General features: G+C 34.6%; 1 protein-coding gene across 2 annotated transcripts in view; it reads left to right on the forward strand.

The window, feature by feature from the left end:
- CD2AP (CD2 associated protein) overlaps window positions 1-14,579 on the forward strand; it is a 135,665-nt gene that overhangs the window by 100,927 nt on the left and 20,159 nt on the right. For both annotated transcript variants that reach the window (XM_059178196.1, XM_059178197.1), the window contains 2 exons: window positions 13,342-13,507; window positions 13,918-14,060. In XM_059178196.1, the coding sequence (XP_059034179.1) occupies window positions 13,342-13,507; window positions 13,918-14,060 (309 nt within the window). The remainder of the gene's footprint in view (window positions 1-13,341; window positions 13,508-13,917; window positions 14,061-14,579) is intronic.

Consider the following 14,579-nt stretch of genomic DNA (forward strand, 5'->3'; position numbering starts at 1 on the left):
CAACTTGTAACTAAAAGAGCTAGTCAATTCAAAAGATCCAGAAATGACAAGAGATGATGGAAATAGCAGTAAGGACATTAAAACAGCTATTAAAATTATATTCCTTGTGTTCAAGAAAGTAAAAGACAACGCAAGACTGATGGTGAAAGAAATGGAAAATATAAAAAGACCCACATTGAACTTAGGCAGATGAGTTAATACAGTATCAGAAATGAAAAACATTGTGTGGAATTATCAGTTTACTGGAGACTACAGATGAAATATTTAGTGAATTGGAAGACGACAGCAATAGAAACTATCTAAAATGAACTAGAGGGGCAACTAGAGCACGCAACTTTTGAACTCAGCATCATGAGTTCAAGCCCATGTTGGGTGTGGAGCCTACTTAAGAAAAAAAAAAGGCCTTAGAAAAAAATGAATCGAGCATCAGTAACTTGATGACAATATCAAATAGTTTTGTTTTGTTTTTTAAAGTAAGTTCCATACTCAACATGGAGCCCAATGTTGGGCCTCAGCTCATAATCCTGAGACCAAGACCTGAGCTGAGGTAAAGAGTTGGACACTTAATCAACTGAGCCACCCACATGCCCTGTTGAGTAATTTTATTTATGTGTAATTGGAGTCCCTGAACAAATGGAGAGAGAGTGGGGCAGAAAAAATATTTGAAGAAATAATAGGTGAAAAATCTTAAGACTTGCTTAAACTGTAAGCCCAAAGATCCAAGAAGCTCAGTGAACTCAAAGCAGGAGGAACAAAAGAAACCATCTAAAGGAACATCTTAACCTGTTCAGTGAAAAGCTGTGATTAAAAAAAAAAGCATAAAGTCTGAATGAAAATAATTCTCAACCTTGAATTTTCTACTTAGCAAAATACGTTTCAGGAAATGTAGGCAAAATAAAAGCTTTCAGACAAAATCTGAGAGAACTTGTTGTCAGCACACCTGTATATACTGCACGGAAAATGTTAAAGGAAATACTTTTTGGCTGAAGGGAAATGATGTTCTATGGGCGTTTGGATAAGTAGAAACTGATAAAGAACGCCAGAAATGGCAAATCTGTAAGTAAATATAAAAGACTTATTTTTTTTTTCTTTTTTAAAAATCTTGTCAATAACACCAAAACTCTTCATTGGGAAGATTTTAAAACTTTTTAAAAAAACTATACTATGTGTTGGTGTCAAAGTTTGTATGCAAATATAAGAATTTTTAAATTAGTGAGATAGGACAAATGTAAAATGAGGGAAACAATTCTTAATGTTTTCAAAATGTTCTTATTAACCTGACATGCCTAAATTTGGTTCAAGGAATAGAAAAAATGTCAGTGCTTTGCCTAGTAAGCTTTGGAGATGTGCATTGGGAGAGATAACTAGTATCAGTCTGAGCGTTAAAAATTGGTGTGCATTAAAGTCTATCTTTTTGAATAAAATTAAACACAATGTTCTACCCTTTTTCCACCCTCAACAGACGTTGAGGCCAGTATATTCTACCAGTATGTCTGTCCATGACTTTTATCTCTGTTAGGATCTTAATTCTACAGAAGATACACTTTAAAAATCTCTGCTGTCTTGAGCAGAGGGGAAAAAGGAGCTACTAGAAAGCATGAACCTGGGACACCTGAGTAGCTCAGTCAGTTAAGTGACTGCCTTTGGCTCAGGCCATAATCCCAAGGTTCTAGGGTGGAGGCCCACATTGGGCTTCATGCTCAGCAGGGAACCTCCCTCTGTCTGCCACTCCCCCTGCTTGTGTGTGCATGCTTTCTCTCTCTGGAAAATAAATACAAAAATCTTAGGAAAACATGAACCTGATTACCCTACTACCTTTGACTCTTCAGTGACTCCCCATCATCTCAAGAGATACTTTTCAAATCTTAAGAATAAATTGTGACTGCTTATTCCCTGCCTCAGGCCACCATGTAGTTTTTATTTTCTCAAACCTGCTTAGTAGTCTCCTGCCCCCTATTTTCTCGGAGGTACCTGAATGGTGGCCATAGTGCGCTTCATAAGAAGAAAAACACCAACACTTTGGAGCCCAAGTTTTTCTCTTGCTTTTTGTTAAAAGTTTCTTGGATATAGCTTTCAGTAGCCCACTTCACTCTCAGGGACTTGTATTCTTGCTATGGAGTATGTATGAAAAGAAGGGAGCAACTGATACTTTGGAGTGCCAGACAGAGAGACATGTAAATGTGTAGGAGAGAATGTAAGTGAAGCTCTTAGACTTATAAAATCATTTAAATGGTTACCTTAATGTACATGTTCTCCCTTGTGATCCCAGTATCCATAGGAATGGCTGCTAAAGCCCAGGTTGGTTTAACACTTATACTAATAGAGGCAGTGAATCTGTATTCATTTGCTTGAGGAACTTTTTTTTTCAGTTTCTATATCTGCAGGTGTAAAGGACAGAATTTGTCTTAATTTTCAGTTGATTCATAAGCAGAACCACATGGTACACAACTCCAGGCAGGAACTAAGCACCTATATGTTAATAATGGCATTATTGTTTTGTAATTAGCAGAATGGGAAGGGAGAGTTGGGCTGGTGGATGTTCCTCTTGAGGTTTTCCTGTCTCTGTGTCTGGCATTAAAGGGGGACAAGTTACTGTTGGTAGGAGAATGTATTCACATGCTAAGAATTCACTGCTAATACAGGAGACTACAGATTTTGAGGGTCTAGTTGGCTGATCACTGGGACTTTCAACCTAGCAAAATGAATTATGAATTGTACCCTATCTCCTTGAAAAAGTTACACTTTATTGACTATGTAAGACTTTGTCTCTCGCAGAAGGTTGTGTGACTGCTGTTGGTTACCACACAAAGGTCCAATAGCATCATTAATTCATTTGTTCAGTTACTGAACTAAGAATAAGGACTTTTAGAGTTGGATCTTTTGTTGTCTTATTCTTAATTGCTTAGCCATATATATAAAGGCTCGTGGCTTAACCACCATCTGCATGCTGCTGATTCCCTTTCAGTGTTTGGATTTGTTCATACTCATTGCTGCTTTGTTTGTACTTACTTTGTTTGCATTTCATACTTTCTGCCCATGTATGTATGTGTATATATATGTATATATATAAAAAATCATTTATATAAACTATAACTTATGAACTATTATATAAAATCATATATATATATATATATATATAAGCTATATATAATTTTTAAAATAATTTCCTTTAATGGAAGATGTAGTTTTGTTCATTTGAAATAAATAGTTTTCTCATTTTTTTTTTTAAAGATCTTATTTATTTATTTGACAGACAGAGATCACAAATAGCCGGAGAGGCAGGCAGAGAGAGAGAGAGGAAGCAGGTTTCCTTTCCTGCTGAGCAGAGAGCCGATGTGGGGCTAGAGCCCGATGTGGGGCTAGAGCCCGATGTGGGGCTCGATCCTGTGACCCTGGGATCATGACCTGAACCGAAGGCAGAGACTTTAACCCCCTGAGCCACCCAGGTGCACCCTTTTCTCCTCATTCTTGAGAGATAATTTTACCTTACATTGAATTCTAAGCTGGCAACATAGGTTTTGTTATGTGATTCAACTCTTGCCCGAAATGGAAGTCTTGAGGTCTTGTCTTCTTTATGTCTTTGCTTAGGAGGGTTCTCTTCTTCCTATGAGCCAATAAAAGGAATGCAGAGTAATAATTTAATGAAATTGAAATGTAATAAAAAGTTGTAGATTTTCCAGTGCAGATATTGGCTATGGATAGGGCTTCATATTATGGAGTGATTTGGAAATCAGTATTGAAAATATCTTTTTAAATTATATGCTGTGGAACTTTGGTATAGTACAGTTTAGTGTGGAATTAAAATCAAGATCTTTGTGTTTAAGACTCCTTTCATGGTAGTTATTGAGGTACTGAACTCAAATGCCTTTTCATCTGTGATACAATCTGTAGTACATAAACTCTTGAGTTGAGAGCTATGGCAGGACGCTATTATATTATATATTGAGTATGCTTACCAAAAAGGAAATAGTGCTTATCTCTAATGTTCTACAAAAAATCCTTCCAGTTTGAACCTAAAAATAATCTTGACCTCTTAAGGAGTAGCACATTTTCTTTATTATACTTAACCCACACATGAAACAGATTTTTAATCAGATGTTAAACATGTATTAACAGTATGCAAAATCATTCAGTCTCAAAATTTGGAGGAAAGAAAAAAAAACTATGCAAAATCAGTATGTATATGTTAGGCAGCTGGCTTCTGCCAGTCACTAGGAAGATTAAATTTTTTTCTGTTTGTTTTCTTCCTGTTTCAAGTGATATTCTGACAGTTGCTAGTTGACAGGTTAATATGCAGGATAATGAGGAGATTGTAACTATTCAGAGACTTAGAAAATAAGCATAATGTGTTGACTAGAAAAGAGAAAGTGATTCTTGACCACAGAAAGAGAATGTGAAAAGAATGAGAGAAAGCATAACGCATTCAGGAAATAGCTATAGGTAACTAGAGGAATTGTGAGAAATCAAGCTAGAAGGGTAGCTTGGTACAGTTGTTTCCAGTCTTAGTGGCATATCAGGATTACCTGGGTAACTTTAAAAAATACACTGATGCCAAGGATCCACTTCCAGAGTTTTTATAGGGTAGAACTCAGGTTGTATTTTTTAAGCTCTCCACGGGATTCTAATCTGAAGACAAAAAAAGAATCACTTGTGTGATTGATAAGGCCTTTCAGTGCTATGGCAAGAACTTGCATTTAACTATTTGTTTATATCTTGCCCTGTTCCAAAAAAGATTTAAAGTAGTGATAAGGGTTTCAGAATTTATATTATGTAAATAAAGTGTGTATGTGCATGTTTCATATAAATGTTTCAGTCGTATTATGACTCATGGGACATGAACTTATTACTGGGTTTGAATACTTCCTGTTGCATTTGGGAAAAAAAAACCTCTAGCTTATAGTATAGTAGAGTCTCAAAAGAAGACTTTTCTGACCACATTAGCTTTAGCTTAGCCTACTAGGTTTTGAGGGATCTGGCCCTTCGTTGAGTTCTCTAATATATTCCATACTTTACTTGTTGATTTTGTGTAGTAGGGTCACCCACTCTATAATGTTCATAGAATGAGTTTTTTTCCCTCCCATTTACATGGTATAATATCCTTTCCTTGGAATTCCATCTTTGTCTTACACTCCTCTCAGAATTTTTTTTATTTAAAGATTTTATTTATTTATTTGACAGAGAGAGAGAGAGAGCGCACAAGTAGGTAGAGTGGCAGGCAGAGGGAGAGGGAGAGGCAGGCTTTCCACTGAGCAGGGAGCCCAGTGTAGGGCTCAATCGCAGGACCCTGGGATCATGACCTAAGCCGAAGGCAGCCGCTTAACTGACTGAGCCACCCAGGCACTCCTCTCAGAATCTTTTTATATGAGATTCCTTCTCATTTTTCAGATTCTAGGTTGAAAAGTCCAGCTAATGTCACCTCCTTGACATAGCCTTTTATTACTCTAAAAGTAGATAATTCTCAGTATTGTCACAGATTAGTTTAGATATTTTGTGTATATTTACTTTCTCCTACATTTGATTAAACCTCATGGGGTGAAAGGTCTGTTTGCGCGCACGCGCGCGCATGTGTGTGTGTGTGTGTGTGTGTGAATTTTATTCAGCATTAGTGCTATAGTTTCTTGCAAAGTAAGTATATAATGCATAAGATATACCCTATAACATAATTATTATGTAATTGGAAAGCTTTAAAAAACTGGTGTGACATGTTCAGGTATGTTTTTCTGAAACTGCTCTTGCTGTTTGAATACATGTGGTGGTGGTATGGGTAAAAAGGATTGGAATGTTTTCAAGAGCAAAGAATAGAAAATAGAAAATCTTTACTCAAACTGAAACAATAGGGGAACAGTGTCATATAATTGGAAGTCTAGAGGTAGGAGTCATGTGACCCTCCACCAAATAATTTCATTTTGGACCTGGATTATATCTCTCTCCATTAGTGTCTACCTTGTCTTCAGGTTGGTTTTTCTTCAGATCACAAGGATGCTACCTCTGACAATCAGGGCAATTTGATATCTTGTCCATTTAATAGGAAAGAGAGGAATATCTCTCCATAGCTGTGGAATTTAAGTCCTTTTCAGTTTCTTGGACCAATTTTGGGTACATGTTCAATTCAAGACCTGTAAGTCTTAAAAAAAGAATGTTGAGCACTTACTAACTTGTTATAATCATATGAAGGTAGCATAGATTTGAGTTAATCGACTACATTACCAGCTAGAGCTGTTGACATATAATTAGGCTCTACTATAAGGAAGGTGGCTTAGGTTTTATATTAGTACATCTTACTGACTAATTAAATCCCAAGGGTTGTGAGGATGGGGAAAAGAGGTATGACTTATAAAATAAAGACAGTTTCTGGGGGAAAATATGTGTAAGTTCAGCTTTTGACATGGAATTTGATATGAATATTGGAAATACGGGATGAATCTTGGCTGAGAGTTTGTGTTAAGCATTTATAAGATTCTCTCTTGGAACTCAGCTGTTAAATGTATGGATATGTGTAATGTTGTTCAAGAAGATTGCTTAAAATGAGAATAGGAAGAGAGGTTAGCTTGAAGTCTTAGAATCTGTGCATATTTAAGAAGTTGTTAGATGAACTGGAACTCCTGAAGAAGATTGATGAGTGATTGTACAGGCAGGCAGAGAATGATCTGAGTGAGAACAACTGGAAAGGTTGTATGAAATATACATATATATACTAAATATTGAAGAGCTGTGAAGGGTACGAGAAATTACAGGGTCCAGATCCAGTAGAGGAGGGGAGCCCCATAAAGTAAGCCTGTCATTTGGGCCTGTGTTTCCTTTTGAGGCATTTGCCATTTCTGAAAGTGGTCGCTTAGCCTAGGAAAAGAACTTTAATTATAATTTAGGGTTTGAGAGACAAAATTTAGAGCCCCGAAAAAAAGGAGTTACTGTAGTAAACTCCTGGACTTTGAGTTGAGTTCCAAAGAGACTTCCTTTGATAGGAAGTGTGAAATGGCCATAGAACTAGCTTTCGGAAGCACCAAAGCCCAACTGGTAATTGTCTCAGTCTGATTAAGAAGGTGATAATGGGATTTTACTGCACCTTAGCCTGACTGCCTGAAGCAAAGTAAACCCTGGAGCAGAGGACATACCTTAGAGTTTTAAATTATCTCTGTATGTTTTCATTTAAATGTCTCATGTCTCATAGAACAATAACCAGACGTACTTGGGCATATAATACATGACTAGAAACCACCAACAACAGAAAATTGAACCTGGTCCACAGGTGTTTTAGATATTTGAAATACCAGACACAAGCTATAAAGTAACTATGCTTAATATACGTTTAGAATATTAAAAGATGTGATTGATAATTTTGGTATAACTAGAAACATGTAAATGCAATGTGAATGCAAGTGTAAATGAATTTGTATAACTATAAAATATATGGTTGACCTTCAACAATGTAGGGATTGGGGTGCTGACCGACCTCACAGTCAAATATTGCCTCATAAATTTTCTTAAAGGTTTTATTTATATATTGGGTAGAGAGCATGCAAACAGAAAGAGGAGCAGAGGGAGATGGACAAACTAACTCTGTGCTGAGTGCCTGAGGTAGGACTTGATCCCACAACCCTGGGATCATGATCTGAACAGAAATCAAGAGTCTGATGCTTAACCAACTGAGCCATCCATGTGCCCCTCCCATATAACTTCTGACTCACAAAAACTTAACCAATAGTCTACTGTTCACCAGAAGTCTTACTGATAACATAAACAGTTGACTACACGTCTTTTGCATTATATACTGTATTTTTACAATAAAGTAAGGTATAGAGAAAATGTTATTAAGAAAGTGAGAATGTTAAGAAAGAAGAAGTACATTCCTGTATTAAATAAATCTATATATGTAGGCTTGGACTGGTCAAACATGTTCAAGGTCAACTATATATGATATATATGTGTGGGTATATGTGGTGGTATTTTCAAAAGAAAAATTCCTGAATTAAAGCTTAACAGTGGGGGAAAAAAAGTTCTTAAGAGACATTGAATACAATGAAAGATTTAACATACATGTAATTGAAGATCCAGATTGGGAGGAGAGAAAAGGGACTGGAAAACATATTTGAAGATATAATGCTTTCTAGTCTTCCAAAAATGATGCAAAGCCAAAAGCCACAGAATCAATAAATAATATGGAGCCCTGCCTGGATATATACAAAGAAAACTACTCCATGCACTCAATATAGAGTGTAAAAGGAATGCCTTTTACAGATACCATGTGGGGGATAAGTATGTCACAGAGTAGGAAATGATTTTTTACAACACGTATAAATGACAAAGTACTTATATTCAGAACATACAAAGAATTTCTACAGATTAGTAAGAAAAAGCTTGCTAAAATGCAGCTAAGAGTGTTGAATAGATCAAACTATGAAGTTACTCAATTTCATTACTCATCAAGGAAATACAATTTAAAGGAAAGTAAGATTCTCACCAAAATGGGTGAAATTTTGAAAAGGAGAGTAACAATACCAAATGTTGGTGAGGATTCATATTAGGAGAACTCCTATACACTGTTGGTGGGAATGCCAATTGTTACATCTAATCGCAAGAATTTAAGTTGAATGTGATTTATACCGTATTACCCAGTGCTGGCACTCCTAGTTAAATATTCAGCAGAAATGTGCTCTGTGTGTGTGCCGGAGATTCAGATAAAGTTTATCATAGCATTATTTTTATTGGCTCTTACTTGGAAACAACACAAATGTCCATTCACAGTTGAATGGATAAATAAAGTATATTCACATACCAAGTAAGATAGTATGCAACAACATGAATCTTAGGATTTTATTGATGTAAACTTTAAATGTGCAAAAGTGATCTATAATGTTAGAAGACACCTTTGGGTAGGAGCAGTTGGGTAGTAATTGGGAACGGGTATGATGATAACTTATTGTGGCTAATGTTCAGTTCTTGGACTGAGGGTGGTTATTCATGTGTATTCATGTGATGATAGTTTCTTAAGCTTTGTACTTAATGGTTCTGAAAGTGTATTATACTTGAGTTTAGGTTATTTCAGTGAGATTAATATGGGTAGATTTCTTTTGTCCTTGTTTTCTGAAAATGTTAGGAAAATAGATTCAATTAAAAAACATTGGTGGGGCACCTGGGTAGATGAGTTGGTTAAGCATCCAGCTCTTGATTTCTCCTCAGGTCATGATCTCAGGGTCATGAGGTTGAGTCCTACGTCAGACTCCGTGCTGGATGTGGATGGATCCCGCTTGAGATTGTCTCTCTCCTACTCTTTGTCGTTTCTTATACCACACCTGCTCGAGTGTGCGCTCACTCGCTCTCTCAAAAAAAAAAAAAGCTACATTTTGGATTTTGGATAGTACTGTGTTTTTTTCTAACACATCTTTCAGTAACCTTTGATAAAGAATGGATTTGATTTTTCAGTCTGAATTTATGGTCTCAGAGCCCATTCATGCTTTGGTGCCAGTATAATTGTTTTACTTTTCAATTTTTTTAAATAATTGGAGTATAGTTGACACACCTGATGTTGCATTAGTTTTAGCGTACAACATAGTGATTCAGCAAGTTTATATATTATGCTGTAATCACATGTGTAGCTATCATCTTTTTCTATACTTCACTCTAGCAATATCATTCACTATATTCCTAATGCTGTGTTTTTCATTTCTGTAACTTATCCGCTCTATAACTGGAAGCCTGTGTCTCCCAATCGTCTTCTCACATTTTGCTCATCCCTCCATACCCCTCCTCTCTTTGCAGCCATCATTTTGTTCTCTGTATTTATAGGTTTGATTCTGCTTTTTGTTTATTCAGTTGTTACTTTAAATTCCACTTAGGAGTGAAATCATAAGGTACTTGTCTTTCTCAGTCTGACTTATTTCACTAAGCATAATACTCTCTAGATTCATGCATGTTATCTCAGATGGCTTGATCTTATCCTTTTTTATAGTTGTATGATGTTCCTGTGTGTTTATGTGTTTCTGTCTGTATACAATCCCCCTCCAGTCTTCCATATTCATTTGTCTTTTGATGGACACTTAGGTTGTTGCTTCTGTATCTTGGCTATTATAAATAATTCAGTGATAAATGTAGGACTCATATATCTTTTAAAGTTAGTGTTTTTGTTTTCTTTGGGTAAATACCTAGTAGTGGAATTATTAGATCACACAGTATTTCCATTTTTGATTTTTTGAAAATTGTTTTTCTACTTTTATTCATGCAGTGGGGGACTGATTCTCATCTGTATTAACAAATGGATGAATTTAGTAACATTTAGTTTAGTGTAATATATTTTTATATTCTGTATAAAATAAGATAGGGCATATTTCAGTTATTTTGCTGTATTTTGTTAGCTGCCATGTATTTTGGCTGCTTTCAGTAAAAATTTCTCCATACCCTTACCATAATTCTTTTCTCTATCTTAAGTTATAACTTACATACCTTACATATTTCTTCCTTTGGGCATTTGAAAAACTAACAAGGAGCTTTTTCTTTAAATTTCCTCTTGGTTTTGTTGAATTTCTAGCTAAACTAAAATTCTGTGTACAGTTGGATACCCACATACAAAAGAATGAAGTTGAACCCTTACCTCATGCCATATATAAAACTTGACTAAAAGTAGATCATTCACCTAAATATAAGAGGCATAAAACTCAAACTCTTAGAAGAAAACATAGGGCTAAATCTTCATGGCCTTGGGTTTGGCAGTGGATTCTTAGATCTATGACACCAAAAGTTCAGATAACAAAAGAAAGAAATGGTTAAATTGTAATTCATTAAAATTAAAAAATTCTGTGCACCAAAGGACATTATGAAGAAAGTAAAAAGAATATACCACAGAATGGAAGGAAATATTTGCAAATCCTATATCCAGTATCAGGAATATATAACGGGTTTAGTATTCTGATCTATAAAGAGTAATTACTACTCAGCAGCAAAAGGGCAGTCCAGAAATGGGCAAAGGATTGAAGTAGACATTTTTCTAAAGAAGATCAGCAAAGGGCTAATGAGCACATGACAAGATGTTTAGTATTATTCTTTATTAGGGAAATACAAACCAAAACCACACTGAGTTGCTTCATTCTCTCTAGGATGGCTATGATAATAATAAAAATGAAAAATAACAGGCATTGACAAGCATGTAGAACATATTCTACTGATGAGAATGTAAAATATTATAGCTGCTATGAAAAACTGTGGTACTTCCTCAGAAAGTTAAACATAGAATTACTGTGTGATCCTAAATATATACCCCAAAGAATGGGAAACATATTCAAACAAATATTCGTATGCAAATGTTTATAACAGCATTGTTCCTAATAGCCAAGAAGCTGAAAAAACCCAGATTCCCGTCAACAGATGAATGAGTTGTGCTATATACATACGGTGGATGTTACTTAATCACAAAAAAGAATGAAATAATGATACATGCTACGTTGAGAATGAACCTTGAAAACATTATGCTATAGTGAATTGAGCCAGACAAAGAATGTTACGCAGTGTGAGTCCATGTATATGATATGCCCAGAATACCTAAATCTGTAGAGACAGAAGGCAGGTTGGTGGTTGCCGGGAGATGGGTAGTGGGGAACATGGGGAGTAATGAGACTCAGACTCTTCTTTTGGGGTATTGAAAGAGTTTTGGAACTTGATAAAGGTGGTGGTTGCAGAGCATTGTGAATTTACTAAGTGGCAGTGAATTGTTCACTTTAAATTGTTAGGTAAATATCACCTCAATAAAGGTAAATAAAACCTAGTACCCAAATACATTGTCATCATATATAATAAATCAGCATACTATTGTTGATTTAGTCATGGCTGTACCAGAAATGATGAATCTTAGTTTGATCAACTTTGATTCCCATGGATATTTGTGTTTTTTTATTTTAAAATAAACTGCAGAGTTGAATTGATTTTAAGCTTTTAGTTATACCTCTGTAAAGAAGTATGTTCAGTTAATCAGTGAACTTCTGTTTAACCTTCATCATTTTCCCTGATATTTTATATAAAACATCTTTCTTAAAGAAACATTTTTTAGAGATTTAAGTTTTGTTGGCTATTATAAATGATACAGATGGCTCTATTGGCTTATAGTTAGAATTAGATGGTATAATTATGATGTAATTATATGATGCATTGTTTACTTTGAGGCCATATGAAAGTGGATTTTTGTACAACATGATGACCATGGTTTTAGTAAACTAAGCTATGTTTTCAAATGATTCAAGGAAGCTATACATAAATGATTAAATGGAAACAATGGTAATTAGTATTTTCATTGTTGTTAGAGTAAATTAACTATTTTGAACCAGGGGTTTACCTAGGGCTTGCAATGTTTGTTCAAGATTCATAGTCACCAGTTTCTGATAGATATGAAATCTCATGAAATTATTTGTGGTCCTGTGCTAGACATTCTTTACAAAGACCTAGTAAGTTTTGAAAATTATTCGGTATTGCACTTGAGGGTATTTTTGCATATATATGTGTTAGATACATTTTTGCTGACTGCTATTATCATAAATATCTAGTATGTGTGCACCTTTGTCAATTAAAAAAAATCCGTTTCGCCCATTCTTCTACCCACTTCCCCTCAGGCAACCACCAGTTTGCTCGCTTGTGTTTAAGAGTCACATGTGTGTGTTTTAATATTTCATCTTAGTTCTTGAAAGATCAGGAGCCAAGTATGTCATTGTATATAGTACCATACCTTTTTGGTGATAAAATTGTTTTTATTAACATGGCTTAAAATCGTTCCATTGTTTATTTCCAGCATATTTTCTTATCTAGTTGATAGAATTATTAATGGTGTTAATAAACTGGAAAAAATGAAATTGTGTTAATATATTCCTAGTACAATTGTGAGGATTATAAATACAGGCCTGTAATTTTCTCATCTGTGACTAGTCAGATTAGCCTGTTTTTCTTAACATTTGATATTTTTCTTTGTCATTGTGATTATTTTTAAATATGTATGTTAAATGTCATAAGTTTACTATACATCAGTCTCAGAAAGTGGTCTGGATTTAGGTATAGATAACACTTATACTCTCCTATGCTTAGAGAAAAATCTTATGTGATTATATTTGAGTAGTTTACCGCCCGTAAAAACAAAGAATGCTGGGAAGACAATAAGAACTGGGCATTATTTGTTGCTCAGAAGCTTATTGTGATCCTCCTTCCCACCAAAGTAAGCTTTATTTTAGATATTTAATTACAACTTTAAAGTGAACACAAACAATAATGACTCTGTTTTACACATTTTCAGTCTGATGTTAGCTCTAAGAAGTAGAGAAACCTAAATAATTTTGATTGTTAATGACTTATTAAATATTTTTAAATAACCAGATGAAAAATCAATACTGGAACAGAAACCTTCTAAACCAGCCGCTCCTCAAGTCCCACCAAAGAAGCCTACTCCACCCACCAAAGCCAATAATTTATTGAGATCTCCTGGAACAATATATCCAAAGCGACCTGAAAAACCAGTCCCTCCGCCACCTCCTATAGCCAAGTAAGTTTTACCTAATTTTAAATTAGGTCATTTTAATTTCGATAACTTAGCTAATTTAGTTTATTGGTTACCTGCCTTTGACATAAGTGGCTATACTGCTTTTCTAAATGTCAAAATAATTTTTGAAGTATTTATTTTTCATATTTTTCCTGTAGACTGTAATGACTGTCTGTTAAATGATTTATATTCATACTAGGTATGAATATACACCTAGTAGGCTGTTTTTACATTTCTGATTTTATTGTGATTAGTCTTATTGTGGAGGTTTATGTTTATGGAAATAATTTTGTGAAACAGAAAGAAAACTTACTGTGCTATAACATCTTCAGTGCCATTAATTCACAATGTTAAAAAATGGTTATGATTCACATATAAGTGATTTCTCCATATGTTTGATTTTCTCATTTCAGGATTAATGGGGAAGTTTCTACCAATTCATCAAAATTTGAAACTGAGCCGGTATCAAAACCAAAGCTAGATTCTGAACAGTTACCACTTAGACCGAAATCAGTAGACCTAGATTCATTTACAGTTAGGAGCTCTAAAGAAACAGGTAAGTTAACATGTAGAAAGGTGGTGCATTTAAAAAAAAGTTGCCAATCCAGTTTTCAGAAACTATTTAAGAAATTTGTGTATGTATTTTATGTGTGGATAGATAGAGTGGAAATTAATTAGAATTTGTTTAAAATCTATGAAACCAAAATAGAAAAATAGAACTAGAAGAAGATAAATGTGCAAAATACTTGATTCATATAAGGACTAAGAAATGGATTAAAAGATCATCCATTTATCATATATTTTGTCCCCTCATAATGGAAAGTCCATACTACTCAGGCAGATAGGAATACATTTTAGTTTTAAAAGTTTAAGGATAGAGAGAGAGATGATTGTAGATTATCAATAGATCAATAGATTATCAATACCAGCACTAAATTATATTGAAGATTATTTTTACTTTTCTACTTTATCTCAAGATACTTTTGTTTTTAATTCAGGAAAATACGCTTTTTAATGACTCTCTCTCTTTCTTTTTCTGTGTATGTATATTAGGAGGCTTTATTTCTTTAGTTAC

The sequence above is a fragment of the Mustela lutreola genome, chromosome 6 (genome assembly GCF_030435805.1).
Source record: "Mustela lutreola isolate mMusLut2 chromosome 6, mMusLut2.pri, whole genome shotgun sequence".
In the NCBI taxonomy this organism is placed as follows: Eukaryota; Metazoa; Chordata; class Mammalia; order Carnivora; family Mustelidae; genus Mustela; species Mustela lutreola.